Here is an 18,009-nt window from a genome sequence, read left to right on the forward strand (position 1 = left end):
ACTGATGAAAAGTGACAACCCTGTCCTGTTGTTTGATGCAGGTATTTTATGAGGAAATTAGTGCCTTAAAAAACCTTAGGGATAAGTGTCCCGTTAACGGGACAGTTGTAAATCATGCAGCTCCTTGTGTCACGTCACGATCGCAGATTTTAGAGAAACAACAAAACTTGATACAAGTGTCTTATATCGGCTGAAAGCTTAAATTCTTGTTAATATAACTGCACGGTCCAATTTACAGTAGCTATTACTGCGAAAAAATGCCATGCTATTGTTGGAGGAGAGCTCCAAACAACAAAACACTTTTTCACCACGATAGGTTTGATAAATTCACCTCTATTCAGTTATGAAGTTATGAAAACTGGTTGTTTTGCAAATGTTGGAAAAGCTAAGTTAAAGTCCAAGTATACAGATTTGATGATATTCTTGCATAAAAATGTAATATGAATGCAAATGTCTCCTTTACGATTTGCCCAAATACGTAGAATGTATGCACACATGACTGTAAGTCGCTTTGGATAAAAGCGTCTGCTAAATGGCATATATTATTATTATATAACAAGGACAGTTGAATATTTATCTTCCTGAGGTGATGTAGATGGAATAAATGAATTCTAATATTTTCTACTCTATTCTTGCTAACACACAGTTCTTTCTAAACAATTCTGCTCTCAACTTGAAAGATAGCAGTCATAGGAGATTTTGTGTAAAAACCCTCTGAATTTGGCATTCCAGATTGTGTTCCTAATTTCAATCAATTGTTTATATTTTTAAATCCCTTAAAAACCAAGTTAGGAATAGGCTACCTCATTTCAAAATAGGCCATCACTGTCAACCATGTATGATAATTTGTCACATTATACCAAACGTCCAAACAACATTTCCATCACAATAATTGAATTAATCTCAATCAGTTTAATGGGAATATGCATTTACACTGAACAAAAATATAAACGCAACATGTAAAGTGTTGGTCCCATGTTTCATGAGTTGATAAATATTCCAGAAATGTTACAATACGCACAAAAAGCTTATTTCTTTAAAATGATGTGCACAAATTGGTTTACATACCTGTTAGTGAGCATGTCTACTTTTCCCTGGCGGACATTCCTGCAGTCAGAATGACAATTGCACGCCCCCTTAACTTGAGACATCTGTGGCATTGTGTTGTGTGACAAAACTGCACATTTTAGAGTGGCATTTTATTGCCTCCCCAGACGACGTAACATGCCCCTCTAAAATGTGCAGTTTTGTCACACAACACAATGCCACATATGCCTCAAATTGTTTTTGTTGAGTTGTTTGGACCCGTGGTTTGCTGATGTCAACGTTGTGAACAGAGTGCCCCATGGTGGCAGTGGGGTTATGGTATGAGCAGGCATATGCTATGGACAAGGAACACAATTGCATTTTATCATGATTTGAACGCACTGAGATACCGTAGGATCTGTACACAATTCCTGGAAGCTGAAAATGTCCCAGTTCTTCCATGGCCTGCATATTCACCAGACATGTTACCCATTGAGCATACTCTGGATCGACATGTATGACAGCGTGTTCCAGTTCCCGCCAATATCCATCAACTTCGCATAGCCATTGAAGAGTGGGACAACATTCCACAGGCCCCAATCAACATTCTGATCAACTCTATGCAAAGGAGATGTCGCGCTGCAGTAGTCAAATGGTGGTCACACCAGATACCGACTGGTTTTCTGATCCACGCCCCTACCTTTTTTTTGTGACCAACATCTGTATTCCGAGTCATGTGAAATCCATAGATTAGGGTCTAATGAATTCATTTCAATTGACTGATGTCCTTATATGAACTGTAACTCAGTCAAATCTTTTAAATTGTTTCATGTTGCGTTTATATTTTTGTTCAGTATATAGAGCAGTACCGTGTTTCAAAGAACAGTGCGCGTACCTTTTTCATTTAACCACACCCTTTGAGCCATGACGCCAACCAATAAGATAATTTCATTTCAAGTGTAAACGGAAGTGAACAGTGACCAACAATTTCCCCGTTAGCGTTTTTATTTCGACGTTTATTAACACGCTGAATTCAAAATATGACAAATGTAACCGCACAGCATCAAACTTACCACAGGTAGTGTGTAATTCGCGTTGGAGACAGGACTTTGTTCATATGTTATATTCGTAACACTAGCTTGCTAGTTGCTGACGTTAACAATGGCAAACTGTGACGGTGTGGTTTTTCATACTCAAATAGCCTCCATTATGGAGGTGCTAGCGAATGCAGCCGTGGCAGAGATCTGTAAACTCGTAGACGACGAATATGCAGTGTTTCGTTTGGAAATATCTCAAAGCCAGAAAGAAAACAGGGCATTGCAGAGGAAACTACAGCTACTTGAACTGAAGGTGGCACGGGAGCGCGTCCTCGCCAGTCCCAGTAGTGTCAAGATCCTCGACCGATACAGAGGACTGGCAAGAGGTATATTTGCAGTGCCTGTCGCCCCCATCCTCCGCACGCACGTTCAGATGTGTTACCCAGGATTGGGTCTTAGTTAGACGATAAAGGTTATTTAGGCAATAAGGCCCGAAGAGGTGTGGTATATGGCCAATATACAACAGAGTGCCTGGATACAGCTCTTAGCCGTGGTATATTGGACATATATATCACAAACCCCCGAGGAGCCTTATTGCTATTATAAATGGTTTACCAACGTAATTAGAGCAGTACAACTAAATGTTTCATATAAGCAATATATATTTTTTCAAATATAAAGTGTACACTTGCAAAGTTGCACCCGGATGTATTTTGAGAAACACAGGAAATGTGGAATGGTCCAATGGAAATGCGAGCGCAAGGTGAGAGGATATGTCGTAGCCGAGGCAATGTTTGAAAACAGCCAGGTGCAACTTGCTAAACTGTGCACAGTAAGTGTATATTTTTTATTTGAAATATTATTTCTCGCATAAATTTAAGTTAAATGTTTCCAAGGATATAGCAAGTGAGGCGCATTTGCGTTTAGAGAGTGTCTGGATTAAACAGCGTCGAGATTAAAGTTCACGAGGGAGCAAACTGGGGTCAGTACCATCAACTGAAAACCCGGGGGGTGCTATAAACTGGGCATACCCCACTTGGGATCCATGAGAGCTTGTTCTTGGATAGTAGGAAATAATTCACCAGATTAATTTACTTAGTTATCTTGCGCATATCGGTCGGGCTCTACTAAGCACCTCTTTTCCCACAATAACTCTCAGGGGAAGGACATCTCACTGGAAGCCACATGAGCTTTGTGAAGCGAGCGGGACACACCACATGGATAGATGACCAACCAATCACTGTTGATGAGGGGAGTGGAACCTCAACCCAGCACGTTATCTTGATAGAGGTTAGTGTGGCCAGTTTATTTCAGAAAGGCTACCCTCAGCTAGAGATGGGCATGGTTATTTGAATATCCAAACGCATGTTAGTATTCGATTATTAGGGAGATTCATTTAAGATTTTTTTTCAAGGCAGTGTCTATAATTAACTAATGATCTATGTGACACTGCTACATAGCCTACAAGGATAGATCATTACATTCAACTTTTATTAAAACTGTTGTCAGAGTGCCTCATAAAAAAGACTGCACCGGTAGCTTACACACGTTTCACACTGGTGTAGCTTGTTATTGTCGGTCGATCAAGAGGAACCATGTGTAGTAAGTGAAGTTGGAGCAAAAGGGAATTAAAGTTACGGAATTAAGATGGCTAGATGAGATGTAGGCTACAATGATCAACCAACAGCTCCTGTTTCATATGAATGGAGTTGTAAACAAGGATGGGAAGCACAGCAAAATAGCCTCAATTAGCCTTGCTATTTTAGCTGGCTAATTTAGCTGGCTACTGTAGCTAGCTAGCTTTTTTTACAACGATGCAATCATTACTTGCACTACAGGATGGCATGACAGAAACTATGGCAGCACACAAGTTTCTCTAACTAGCGCGAGTTGGTTTGGCTACTTTCTTTCTCCCTCAGTGCTACACACACCGGACCCTGCTCTTCTCTCAAATCTCCATTGAAGTAAACCAATAAAAATACATTCTTTAAAACGCATGAATCCGGATATCCTAAAAATATAATATTATTAAAATAGTGAAATCATTTCAAATGCCCATCACTACCCTAATCTATTCACTTAAAGATATATATATATATATTTAACCTTTATTTAACTAGGCAAGTTAAGAACAAATTCCTATTTACAATGACTGCCTACCAAAAGCCTCCTGCAAGGAAGGGGGCTGGGATATAAAATAAATATAGGACAAAATACACATCACGACAAGAGACAACACTACATAAAGAGAGACCTAAGACGACAACATAGCATGGCAGCAACACATGGTACAAACATTATTGGGCACAGACAACAGCACAAAGGTCAAGAAGGTACAGACAACAATACATCACACAAAGTAGCCACAATTGTCAGAGTGTCCATGATGTTATCTTTGAATGAAGAATTGAGTTAACTGTCCAGTTCGAATATTTGTTGCCACTCATTCCAGTCAGTAGCTGCAGCGAACTGAAATGTACATCCCCATTGATCTGCCAAAAAATACAAAAAAATGCATTTGGGGTGCAAAAACAAAGAAATTATATTCATATTTTTTTATTGTATGTGATCTGTAGTGGCCATTTGACTCAATTGATAGTAAATATGAACAGACTATTCACTAACAAGCTCTTATTTAGATCTTATTTCATGTGAAAATTATTCCATTGCTCTGAAAACTTTCACTATTCCTGACCTGTTAGAAACAAATTGAATATCAAACTAAAATTATAATTACACAATTACACACAAGAAAGAATTATGAAGGTGGCACCTCTCATAGGTACAACAGGACCTGACAGAGTGGCATGTATGGCCTTAGCGATACGATCAAAAACTAAACATAAAAATGAATTGCTGGGTCTCAGGAGAGTATGGGAGCTTGTGATACTTTCCTATGATGTTGTTATCCAATTAGACTCCTGTACCACCTCTCTTCTTGTCAGTCTGCAGATGCAGAGGTTGCAGGTCCTGGAGGATCGTCTCTGGTCAAGCAGGAGAAGACTGAAAGAGAGGACCCACCACACAGCAGAGAGACCCAGACTAGAGCAGCCCCTGTAGCCACGGAGGACCCAGCAATGCCCAGGATCCGATGCAGCATCGGGTCAGTGGAACACCGAACACCGTCAGAGATCAACACTGAGACTTTAACTGAAACACACAGGCTCTTACACACAGGATATGACCACAAATCAGACCCAGAGAGACTGGGCTGTCCTCCTGCTCCCGGCTCAGAGTACTCACCGGTATTTCACCAGAGCCAGAGGACAGTTTATTCCCATGGAGATGTTGGTGACGCTCTAGACACTGGCGGTGATGATCTGTCTTGTTCTTACACTACAGAGATGGACGCTAGCAACATATCCTTGGGCTTAGAGACACAGACCGATCTGTCTAGAGGGGACTGGAACAGGTACAGTAGGAGTGTATACTCTGAAGGGTGCCAGGACAAGAAAGTGGAGGTTATGGTGGTAGATGAGGTGACTGTGAAAGTGGAGGGCGACGTTCCTCCCACATGGAATGCAGATGGTCACCTAGGAGATGGACAGTCCCAAGGTAGAGATTTCTTAGATTACAGGGAACGCTTAGAGACCAATCCAAATGTTGCAATCCAATCCCCTTTACATTCGCTCAGGGATCGCGACCCAGTATCCACGTCGATGGAGCCCTCCGATTCACAAGGCGTCCTTTTCGATCAGGTATTGAACTCAAACGACAGAGCGAGACCCCAGGCTCAGGGAGGGGGGAGCCACATCAGGTAATGGTAAAGAGAAACGGTTCCTCTGCATGTTCTGTAATAAAGGATTCAGCTGCCTCCAGAAGGTGGAGATGCACCAGAGGGTCCACACAGGGGTAAAACCCTACAGCTGTACCCAATGTCATATGCGCTTCGCCCAGGCTCGTGACCTCAAGAGGCACCAGAGGGTCCACACAGGGGAGAAACCCTACAGCTGCCCCCAGTGTGAAAAGAGGTTCTCCCGCCAGGACAATCTGAAGATACACCTGAAGGTCCACACAGGAGAGAGGCAGTTTGCTTGTACGCAATGCGGGAAGAAGTTCACAGAGAGGAGCTACCTCAGGATACACCAGCAGAAAAACCATCCCTATCTATTAACATAGAAAGTAATCATTCCACTAGATAGCTTCTGAAGTTTAGATCAAAACCTGCATTAAAGGGTAGGTAGCATAAACATAACTGAATGTAACATGGATTTGCATTAGTATACACATCAAAAGTCCCAATGCAAAGTTACCTCACTTTCCAATTTTTTGAGTTATTACATAAAACCCATAAAAATGCCGAAGTCATCCTGGAAGATGTTTTCGCGGGGTGTGACGTAAGATGGAAGCCCCAGGAAAGCCAGCCTATTCCCCTTAAATGTAAACTCCAACAGAAATAACTTTATATTAAACAATATTGTTTACACTCATTACTACTGGTTTCAATTACATTTACTTTATGAATGTATTATTATAAATCAGCTTGCAAGGTTGCTAGCCAACTAGCCTGCTAACGTCAGTGGTGTAAAGTATTACTTAGGTAGTTTTCGGGGTATCTGTACTTTACATTTTGGACAACTTATAATGTACTTTTTACTCCAAACATTTTCACTGAAACCAAAAGGTATGTTACATTTTGAATGCTTAGCAGGAGAGGAAAATGGTCCAATTCACACACTTATCAAGAGAACATCCCTGGTCATCCCTACTGCCTTTGATCTTGTGGACTCACTAAAAACGAATGCTTTGTTTGTGAATTATGTCTTATGAAGAGTGCCCCTGGCTATCCGTAAAAAAAAAAATGCCGTCTGGTTTGCTTAATACTTTGATAGTTAGGTATATTTCAGCAATTACATTTACTTTTGATACTTAAGTATATTTAATACCAAATATTTTTGAACTTTTACTCCGTAGTATTTTACTGGGTGACTTTTACTTGAGTCATTTTCTATTAAGGAATCTTTACTTTTACTCAAGTGTGACAATTGGTTACTTATTCAAATACTGGCTAACGTTAGCACTGCATGAGTCAGCCAGTTGCTATCAACACCTAACTTCCAGCTACATTAATGTAGACCAAAGTTTTGGGAAAGCATAACGCCATCTAACCAGTTATCAAATAATGTTACCAGTTTATGCAGCAGTGGAGGCTCGTTTGAGGAGGAAATGGAGGACCATCCTCAGTGAAATTTCATAAAAATCCAAATGGTGAAACATTAAGTTATTTTTTTTAGATAAAACTATACTAAATATATTGAAATAACTTGCATTAACTGGACAAAAATATAGTTCTAATACCAAGAAAACTATTTATAAATCTACCTCCTCCTGTAATTTGAAGGCCAGCATCCTGGAGTCGCCTCTTCACTGTTGATGTTGAGACTGGCTTCTGTTTCTTGACACTAATGTACTTGTACTCTTGCTCAGTTGTGCACTGGGGCCTCCCACTCTTCTTTCTATTGCACTATTGTAAGTGACTGTTCCACTGGATGTCATAAGGTGAATGCACCAATTTGTAAGTCGCTCTGGATAAGAGCGTCTGCTAAATGACTTAAATGTAATGTAATGTATTCTATTTAAAGCCAGTTTGTGCTGTTCTGTGACGGGAGTAGTACACAGCGTTGTACGAGATCTTCCATTTCTTGGCAATTTCTCGCATGGAATAGCCTTAATTTCTCAGAACAAGAATAGACTGACGAGTTTCAGAAGAAAGTTTTTTGTTTCTGGCCGTTTTGAGCCTGTAATCGAACCCACATGCTGATGCTCCAGATGCTCAACTAGTCTAAAGAAGGCCAGTTGTATTGCTTCTTTAATCAGAACAACAGTTTTCAGCTGTGCTAACATAATTGCAAAAGGGTTTTCTAATGATCAATTGCCTTTTTATAATGATAAACTTGGATTAGCTAACACAACGTGCCATTGGACACCTATGTAGATATTCCATTAAAAATCACCCGTTTCCAGCAACAAAAGTAATTTACAACATTAACAATGTCTACACTGTATTTCTGATCAATTTGATGTTATTTTAATGGACAAAAATGTGCTTTTCTTTCAAAACCAAGGACATTTCTAAGTGACCCCAAACATGATCACATTTACATTACATTACATTTAAGTCATTTAGCAGACGCTCTTATCCAGAGCGACTTACAAATTGGTGCATTCACCTTATGACATCCAGTGGAACAGCCACTTTACAATAGTGCATCTAAATCTTTTAAGGGGGGGGGTGAGAAGGATTACTTTATCCTATCCTAGGTATTCCTTAAAGAGGTGGGGTTTCAGGTGTCTCCGGAAGGTGGTGATTGACTCCGCTGTCCTGGCGTCGTGAGGGAGTTTGTTCCACCATTGGGGGGCCAGAGCAGCGAACAGTTTTGACTGGGCTGAGCGGGAACTGTACTTCCTCAGTGGTAGGGAGGCGAGCAGGCCAGAGGTGGATGAACGCAGTGCCCTTGTTTGGGTGTAGGGCCTGATCAGAGCCTGGAGGTACTGAGGTGCCGTTCCCCTCACAGCTCCGTAGGCAAGCACCATGGTCTTGTAGCGGATGCGAGCTTCAACTGGAAGCCAGTGGAGAGAGCGGAGGAGCTGGGTGACGTGAGAGAACTTGGGAAGGTTGAACACCAGACGGGCTGTGACGTTCTGGATGAGTTGTAGGGGTTTAATGGCACAGGCAGGGAGCCCAGCCAACAGCGAGTTGCAGTAATCCAGACGGGAGATGACAAGTGCCTGGATTAGGACCTGCGCCGCTTCCTGTGTGAGGCAGGGTCGTACTCTGCGGATGTTGTAGAGCATGAACCTACAGGAACGGGCCACCGCCTTGATGTTAGTTGAGAACGACAGGGTGTTGTCAACCGTGATGGCGAGATCATGGAACGGGCAGTCCTTCCCCGGGAGGAAGAGCAACTCCGTCTTGCCGAGGTTCAGCTTGAGGTGGTGATCCGTCATCCACACTGATATGTCTGCCAGACATGCAGAGATGCGATTCGCCAACTGGTCATCAGAAGGGGGAAAGGAGAAGATTAATTGTGTGTCGTCTGCATAGCAATGATAGGAGAGACCATGTGAGGTTATGACAGAGCCAAGTGACTTGGTGTATAGCGAGAATAGGAGAGGGAATAGAACAGAGCCCTGGGGGACACCAGTGGTGAGAGCGCGTGGTGAGGAGACAGATTCTCGCCACGCCACCTGGTAGGAGCGACCTGTCAGGTAGGACGCAATCCAAGCGCGGGCCGCGCCGGAGATGCCCAACTCGGAGAGGGTGGAGAGGAGGATCTGATGGTTCACAGTATCGAAGGCAGCCGATAGGTCTAGAAGGATGAGAGCAGAGGAGAGAGAGTTAGCTTTAGCAGTGCGGAGCGCCTCCGTGATACAGAGAAGAGCAGTCTCAGTTGAATGACTACAGTAGTGTACTTTCTTCCTCCTACCCCCATAATGTCAAGCTTGATTAACAACCCCTCCTTCCACATAACATACGCTTTCTCCACATCAAAAAAGACCGCTACTACAGTCTCCTTGTTCACCTGAGACTTCCTGACCTCTGCTTCTAAGTAGAGCACTGGGTCCATAGTTCCCCTTCCTGAACCCACTCTGATGTGACGATAGTAGCCCCCTGCTCTCCTGGAAGTAAGTTTGCCTCTCTGTAATCATATGTTCCATAATCTTACACACATATGATGTTAAAGCTATTGGCCGATAGCTTGTTGGGTCCTTCCCTGGCTTCCGGATTGGTACCACTACTGCCTCCTTCCAACTGCCTGGTAGTTTCCCCTCCTCCCACACTATGGAGAAGGCACAAAAAAAACTATTCCCCCTCAGGAGACTGAAAAGATTTGGCAAGGGTCCTCAGATCCTCAAAAGGTTTTACAGCTGCACCATCGAGAGCATCCTGACGGGTTGCATCACTGCCTGGTATGGCAACTGCTTAGCCTCCGACCACAAGGCACTACAGAGGGTAGCGCGTACAGCCCAGTACATCACCGGGGCCAAGCTTCCGGCCAACCAGGACCTCTATACCAGGCGGTGTCAGATGAAGGCCCTAAGAATTGTCAGACTCCAGTCAACCTAGTCATAGACTCTCTGCTACTGCACGGCAAGCGGTACCGGAGCGCCAAGTCTATGTCAAAGAGGCTCCTCAATAGCTTCTACCCCCAAGCCATAAGACTCATGAACAGCTAATCAAATGGCTACCCAGACTATTGGCATGCCCCCCCCCCCCCCCCCCCGCTTCTGCTACTCTGTTATTCTCTATGCATAGTAACTTTAATAACTGTACGTACATGTTACCTCGACACAGGTGTCCCTGCACATTGACTCTGTACCGGTAACCCCTGTATATAGCTCCGCTATTGTTATTTATCGCTGCTCTTTAATCATTTGTTATTCTTCTCTTTTTGGGGGGTATTTTCTTAACTGCATTGTTGCTTAAGGTCTACCTACACCTGTTGTATTCAGCGCATGTGACAAATTAAATTTGATTTGATTTTGTTGTACATAACATAGCACACCTCATCTTTCCCAGTTGAAGTTAACCCAGCCTTACCTATTGTCCTTTTCATCTCTGCCATGGTAAATGGTGCATTCAATGCATCCTTTACATCCTCCCTCATATCCAGCACTCCAGGATATTCCTCTCTTGTTCTCTCTCTCTCCCCATCCTCTGACAAATTTGCCAAGCTAAATGGAAACTCCTCTGGAAAGCATGGAGCTTATTAGGCTACAGATTAAATAAATTATGAACTTCACATGGTGGTGAATGTGCAAGATACTCCTTTCCAATAAATATCGAGGATCTTATTCTGGTGACATGATTGATGCTTGGCTGCCGTTTGACAAATAATATCGCTCTTATCCATAATAATCTCATAATGTAGATAGCCAACCTCCACTGTGTGTGCGAGCTGTTAGCTAGAGCGCATGTGCCAAGACCAGAGTGGGCACATTTGCTATCTTAACAGTTGTGACAAAACCATCAGTAGAGTTGAAAATGTGATGGAAACGCATTTAACTTGTATTTACTTGTATTCGGTACATGGGACTTTAACAGCAAAAGTTATTTTTTCATCTGCAAACAGACTGATGGAAACGTATCGCCGGTGGGAAAATGCGCACATTGTTTCTTGCAGATTGTATATTCGTAATGAAAATCTGTCTCAAATTGAATGGAAACCTACCTAATGTCTAGGAGTGCAGTGATGCGTAACATATTTTGGAATGCTGTTCCTTTCATTCAAGGTTTACAAATGCTATCATCTAATTTCCCATCAATCTTTCTCGGCCGATCCAAGTAAATTAAGGACTTTCTGGTCTCAGTGAAGCATGGTCGGGAATGTCTTCCTGCCTAGCTGGTAGACTGCCAGAAGTCTTAAAGCGATGTCACCTTGTGTATCTGGAGAGAAGAATGTTTAGTGAATAACTTGATTGTTTCAGGCAAAACAAATGAATGAGCATCTGACGCACCACTAGCTGGGTATTTTCAAACTAGATTTGCACTTCGAAGAGAAGATCTTGGGCCTGCTTCTCTTGGTTGGCGAAGCAAAGTTTTTTTTTTTTTTTTCCTTGAAGATCGCTACTACTTATGAATGGACGGAATAGCAGCGGAATAGCTAGATAGCTAGCTTCTTTACAATGATGTAAAGACATGCACTACAGGATGCCAAATCTTTCCAGCGGATGAGTTTTAGTTAGGTAAGATTTCATGTTTTTTTTTGTTGCTATGGTTATTAATTATACTGCACTGATAGAGCGTAAATCCCAGAAAACAGATTTGATAGTGGCAGCAGCAGAGATATGAGTGTAAGAGATTTTAGAGCAGAAGATCTAAAGGGGGTTTTAAGAAAAGGGGCCTGTCCCATCCTCCCAGTTGTCCTGGAGTAAGATCTGGGAGGACTAGAGTACTGGGATAGGGGTGGTGAGTTTTTTGGGATAGAGTGGTGTATAAAATGTGTGGGTTAGATGGTGGTGCAATTTATTTTATCCGTTTCCCCTTATTTATTTTGTGACAATGTGCAATTCACACTCCGACCTGTGAAAGGAAACAATAACCAACACAGCGTCCAGTCTACCGGAAACTCACACGAAGAAGTAAACAGAAAGTGAACAGTGACTAAGAACAATTTCCACTTTAGCATTCATTGTTATTTAGACGTGTATTAACACCCTGGAACTCAAAATATGACTGATTTAACTGGACAGCATCACATACTTACAGCGTGTAGTGTTTAATAAGCGTTGGAGACGGGACTTGATTGATATACGTGATCTCGTTAACTGCTAGTGAACAATGGATAACTGTATGGTTTTTCACACTCAAATAGCCTCCATCATGGAGGTTCTAGCGAATGCAGCTGTAGCTGAGCTCTGTAAACTCGTAGACGACGACTATGCAGTGTTTCGTTTGGAAATAACGCAAAGCCAGAAAGAAAACAGGGTTTTGCGAAGGAAACTCCTGGAACTGAAGGTGGCAAGGGAGCGCGCAGAGAGGACAACGCGAGAGCGCGTCCTCGCCAGTCGTGTCAAGATCCCCGACCGACACAGAGAAATGTCAAGAGGTACAGTTTGCATACCAATGTGTGGTGAACAACATTAGTGTGCAAAACAATAGTGGGATCGCATTCAAATAAAAGTAACCCATTGAAACTGATTCAAACGGATAAAAATAGTGGAATCATGCCACAATAGATAATGCTATACCAGGTTGTAATGTTATGATAATTTGACAAAAGTACAAATCTGTTGGAATCGCACAGTGGATGTATAGACTACATAATTAAATTGGGGCGTTATTATATTGCAGTGTACATACAGCCTTACTTCTGGATTCTGGGTCCATGAAATGGGGTACCAGCCTACTCAGTGTTACCCACAGATTACAATTGTGAAGAGTTTGCAGAAATATTAGAGTTGTAGATCTTATTGTTGAACTGTGGAAAATCACTTCACTATTCAGCCTCTCCCAGAAGGTGGTGCACAATTGGCCCAGCATCGTCCGGCTTAGGGTTTGGCTGTCATTGTAAATAAGAATTTGTTCTTAACTGACTTGTTTAGTTAAATAAAGGTTAAATAAATATTGTGCATAATTAACATTAATATTGTAATGTACAATCAAATGTTCAATCATTTATTTATAAAGCCCTTACATCAGCTGATGTCAGTGCTGTACAGAAACCCTGCCTAAAACCCCAAACAGCAAGCAATGCAGGTGTAGAAGCACGGTGGTTAGGAAAAACTCCCTAGAAAGGCCGGAACCCCGGAAGAACCATAGAGAGGAACCAGGCTATGTACACCCTTACCTCTGGATCTTGAGTCCATAAAATGGGGTATTCACCTACTCAGTGACACACACAGAACACAACTGTAAAGAGTTTAAACAAATATTAGCATTATAGCTCATATTGTGGAACTTTAACTGTGGGAAATCACCTCATTTTACAGCCTATTCCTTCCCAAGATCATAGGCATAAGGGTGTACATTGCAAAATGAATGTTCAATACAGTAGGCTGAATAGTGAGGTGATTTTCCACAGTTAAAGGAACACAATAAGAGCTACGCCGCTAATATGTGAAAAACTCTTCAGAATTGTAATCTGTGGGTGTCACTGAATAGGCTGACAGTCCATTTCATGGACCCACGATCCATAGGTAAGGCTGTACAGTGCATATAAGTATGCCTCCAATGAAATTCTGAAGTCTACATCCCTGTGCGTTTAAAAGTTTTTTTTTTTTGTTGCTTTAAACGACATTTTTGTCTTTTGTTGAATTTGTATAACAACATTCCAACCTTGTTTAGAATTATCTTGTCCAATTGTGGCATGATTCCACAATTATTATCCGTTTGCATCAATGGGGGACTTTTAGTTTGAAGGCAAACCATTCAGCTATTGTTGTTCATGACACACACATATTTTACAGAAGGCTGAGCAGCCTGTCATATATAGCGGCACTGCCTCTCCCCTCTTCCCTTCTGCATGTGTTCAGATGTGTTACCTAGAATTGGGTCTTGCTGGTCACCTTTTGGATAGTATGCAATAATGGCCCTGATTTCTTATCTATCTTGCACAAAGACACTATCATATTCTAACCAAATTGTTCATGTTCTGCATTTCCTATTATTTACTCAATGAAAACAATGTGATGCATGGAACATAATACATTGATCAATAAATAGTATATCAGGAAGTTATGAAAGTGTTACCTTACATCCCTGCCAATTCTAGACAGTATCAATGGTGTACAAAATACCGTTGACAGTACCTAACCACCTCTTTTCCCCCAGTCACTGTCTCAGTTGAAGGACGTCTCACTGGAGGGCACAGGAGCTTTGTGAAGCCAGCGAGACACAATACATGGAGAGATGACCAACCAATCACTGTTGAGGGGAGTGGAACCTCAACCCAGCACGTTATCGTAATAGAGGTTAGTGTAATAGTGTTGCATTAAAAATGACGATCACTTTGTAAATCAAATGTGGCCGTTTCCTACCGGAAGGCTCTCTTCAGCTATTCACTTGCTTACATGTACATCCTTATTTATCTGCCATAGGGGAGCTTGTGAGACTTCCCTACGACATTGTTATCCAATTCAACTAATGTACCGGTAATAACCTCTCTTCTTGTGTCAGCCTGCAGATGCAGAGGCTGCAGGTCCTGGGGTCAAGCAGGAGAGGTCTGAAGGAGAGAAGGACCCACAGCACAGCAGAGCCATCCAGACTGGAACGCCCCCTGTAAGCATAGAGGACCCCACCAGTGCCCCAACGTCTCCCAGGAACCGACCCAGCGTCAGGGAGGTCAGCGGAACGCAGAACGCCGTCCTCAAGTCAGAGACCGACACCAAGACTTTAAATTTAACACACAGGCTCTTAGACACAGGTTCTGACCACAGATCAGACCCAGGGAGACTGGGCTGTCCTCCTGCTCCCGGTTCAGAGTACTTACCGGTATTTCACCAGAGCCAGAGGATGGTTCATTGCCGTGGAGATGACTCGATAGACACTAGTGGTGATGATCCGTCTTGTTCTTACACTACAGAGATGGACCCTGGCAACATGACCTTGGGTTTAGAGACACAGACTGATCTGTCTAGAGGGGACTGGAACCGGTATAGTAGTAGTGTATACTCTGAAGGGTGCCTAGCTAAGAAAGGGGAGGTTATAGTGATAGATGAGGTGAAAGTGGAGGGTGTCGTTCCTCCCACATGGATTGCAGATAGTCACCTAGGAAACAGACACTCACAAGGCAGAGATTTCTTATATTACAGGGAAAGCTTAGAGACACATCCAAATGTTGAGACCCACTCCCCTACACACACATTCAGGGAATGCGACTCAGTGTCCACGTCGATGAGTCCTTCCGATTCACAGGTATTGAACTCAAAGGACCAAAGGGCCACGGCTCGGGGAGCAACATCAGGCAATAGTAAAGAGAAACGGTTCCTCTGCATGTTCTGTAACAAAGGCTTCAGCTGCTCCCAGAATGTGGAGATCCACCAGAGGATCCACACAGGAGAGAAACCCTACAGCTGCCCCCAGTGTAACGTGTGCTTTGCTCAGTCTGGCAGCCTGAAGAGGCACCAAAGGGTCCACACAGGGGAGAAACCCTACAGCTGCCCACAGTGCGAGAAGAGGTTCTCCCGCCAACACCTGTTGAAGACTCACCTGAAGATCCACACAGGAGAGAGGCCATAGCGCCTGTACGCACTGCAGGAAGAGATTCTCAGAGAGGAGCTACGTCAGGATACACCACCAGAAAAAACATTCCAACTCTATAACATAGAAAGTTTGTTTAGATCAAACCCTGCAATGAAGGTAGACTCAGCGAGATGACTTAGATGCACAAAGTAAACAGCAGTAGTGGGTCAATTTCTACAACAACTAAGAGCGTTGAAGCACAAGGCTAAATTTCTGATGTTTTGGTCCTGCGGCTACCACGTTGTAGCAGCGTGAAGCGAACTCGTGTACATGCGTGTAGATACTGTGTGACTGTGTGAAAGCAAAGTCTAGCATCACGCTCATCACAATATCTGGGGTTCTGCTCGTGGCAACCTCATAACGCTGAGTCTTCCTTTAAAGAAAAAGGTTCACTTTCATTGTTGTCAGAATAACATTTCAGTGTTGCATATTCCTGGGTAGAATATTGCATTTAGGCATTGTGTGATACACATAATTACATTGCCTTCAGAAAGTATTCACACCAGTTGACTTTTTCCTCATTTTGTTGTGTTACTGGCCTACACACAATATCCCATGATGTCAAAGTGGAATTATGTTTTTAGACATTTTTACAAATTAATAAAAAATGAAAAGCTGAAATGTCTTGAGTCAGTAAGTATTCAACCCCTTTGTTATGGCAAGCCTAAATAAGTTCAGGAGTAAAAACGTCACTTAAGTTGCATAGTTAACATGATTTTTGGATGACTACCTCATCTCTGTACCCCATACCTACAGATACATGTAAGGTCCCTCAGTCGAGCAGTGAATTTCAAACACAGATTCAAGACCAGGTAGATTTCCAATGCCTCTGAATGAAGGGCACCTATTGGTAGATGGGTAAAATAAAAAGCAGGCATTGAATATCCCTTTGAGAATGGTGTAGTTATTAATTACACTTTGGATGGTGCATCAATACACCCAGTTACTACAAAGATACAGAAGCCCTTCCTAACTCTGTTGCCGGAAAGGAAGGAAACCACTCAGGGATTTCACCATGGGGCCAATGGTGACTTTAAAACAGTTACAGAGTTTAATGACTGTGATAGGAGAATATTAATCAAGAACTTTGTAGTTACTCTACAACACTAAACTAATTGACAGAGTGAAAAGGAAGCCTGTACAGAAGAAAAATATTCCCCCCAAAATATAAAAAAAAAAAAACAAAAGGCACTAAAGTAAAACTGCAAAAAATGTAGCAAAGAAATTAACTTTATGTCCTAAAAAAAAGCGTTGTTTGGGGCAAAACCAACACATCAGTGAGTATGACTCTTCATATTTTCAAGCATGGTGGTGGCTGCATCAAGTTATGGGTGTGCTTGTCATCGGCAAGGACTAGGGAGTTTTTTTTTATCATAAAAATAAACGTAAAAGCTAAGCACAGGCAAAATCCAAGAGGAAAACCTGGGTCAGTCTGCTTTCCAATAGACACTGGGAGATTAATTCACCTTTCAGCAGGACAATTACCTAAAACACAAGGCCAAATATACAATGGCGTTGCATACCAAGACAACATTGAATGTTCCTGAGTGGCTTAGTATCAGTTTTGACTTTTTTTTAAAAAGTAAGAATAATGTGCAAATATTGTACAATCCAGGTGTACAACGCTCTCATGGATTCCCAGACTCAGACGAGTGCAGCCAAAGGCTCAGGGGACAACATCACTGATCAGGCCAGGACCAGAGATGACATATTGTAGGTCAGTGGATGGGACAGCGTCCTCAACTCTGGGCTGGGGAACAACACTGTTAACCAGAAACATATAGTGGGACACAAAACAACAACCAATCTTAGTCTCCATGACAACAGACTGGCTGTGACCAGGGCGAGGCGTAGATTTGGTCTGCGGGGACGGGGAGGTGTCCATATGAGGCGGGAGAGAACAGACACAGACTAGCGATGCTCCGTCCTGCTCCTATAGTTGTGATTTAGAGAGACTGCCTTCTATAGGATCTATCAACTGGAACATTGACCCTGCTACAACACAGACACTCCCTGGCCTTCGTCCTCCTCACACTCTCTGCATGTTAAACCAGACCTCAGACAATCCCAGTGCCTCAACACTAAATGGCAACACAAACCCATTGACAAATGACAGTGGGAAAGCCTTCAGTTTCCCCAAACAGGTGGATATCCACCAGAGGATGCACACAGGGGAAAAATAATTTGGCTGCCAACTGTGCCGGGCTAGTTTTTCAGACCCGTCCAACCTGAAGAGTCACCTGAGGGCCCACACAGGAGAGA

At 42.7% G+C, this 18,009-nt stretch overlaps 4 protein-coding genes across 5 annotated transcripts in view; 2 read left to right on the top strand and 2 right to left on the bottom strand.

Moving 5' to 3' along the window:
- The window catches only part of LOC124012438 (zinc finger protein 606-like), a 1,040,669-nt gene that overhangs the window by 272,955 nt on the left and 749,705 nt on the right, over window positions 1–18,009 (bottom strand). The window lies entirely within an intron of this gene.
- LOC124012437 overlaps window positions 1–18,009 on the bottom strand; it is a 971,157-nt gene that overhangs the window by 236,779 nt on the left and 716,369 nt on the right. The gene's annotated exons all lie outside the window — the stretch shown is intronic.
- LOC124012476 (zinc finger imprinted 2-like) lies at window positions 1,942–6,493 on the top strand. Its single transcript, XM_046326125.1, is given in 4 exon segments — window positions 1,942–2,449; window positions 3,223–3,353; window positions 5,009–5,815; window positions 5,817–6,493. Coding segments are annotated over 4 exon segments (1,566 nt in total). The 5' UTR covers window positions 1,942–2,187; the 3' UTR covers window positions 6,183–6,493.
- On the top strand, window positions 10,482–16,357 carry LOC124012488 (protein glass-like). Of its 2 annotated transcripts, XM_046326151.1 has the most exons (4): window positions 10,482–11,750; window positions 12,380–12,613; window positions 14,338–14,477; window positions 14,683–16,357. In XM_046326151.1, exons 2-4 carry the CDS (start codon window positions 12,388–12,390, stop codon window positions 15,742–15,744), a joined length of 1,428 nt encoding a protein of 475 aa, XP_046182107.1. In that variant the 5' UTR covers window positions 10,482–11,750; window positions 12,380–12,387; the 3' UTR covers window positions 15,745–16,357. The 2 variants fall into 2 exon arrangements, with proteins under 2 accessions (XP_046182107.1, XP_046182106.1); XM_046326150.1 differs by lacking the exon at window positions 10,482–11,750 and having other exon boundaries at window positions 11,791–12,613.

Source organism: Oncorhynchus gorbuscha, linkage group LG24, assembly GCF_021184085.1.
Source record: "Oncorhynchus gorbuscha isolate QuinsamMale2020 ecotype Even-year linkage group LG24, OgorEven_v1.0, whole genome shotgun sequence".
In the NCBI taxonomy this organism is placed as follows: Eukaryota; Metazoa; Chordata; class Actinopteri; order Salmoniformes; family Salmonidae; genus Oncorhynchus; species Oncorhynchus gorbuscha.

Coding starts and splice junctions, on each gene's coding strand:
- LOC124012488 (XM_046326150.1), top strand. CDS start 12,346: ATGGATAACTGTATGGTTTTTCACACTCAAATAGCCTCCATCATGGAG. Junction 12,614..14,337: donor ACACAGAGAAATGTCAAGAG/GTACAGTTTGCA, acceptor CTTTTCCCCCAG/TCACTGTCTCAGTTGAAGGA. Junction 14,478..14,682: donor AGCACGTTATCGTAATAGAG/GTTAGTGTAATA, acceptor TTCTTGTGTCAG/CCTGCAGATGCAGAGGCTGC.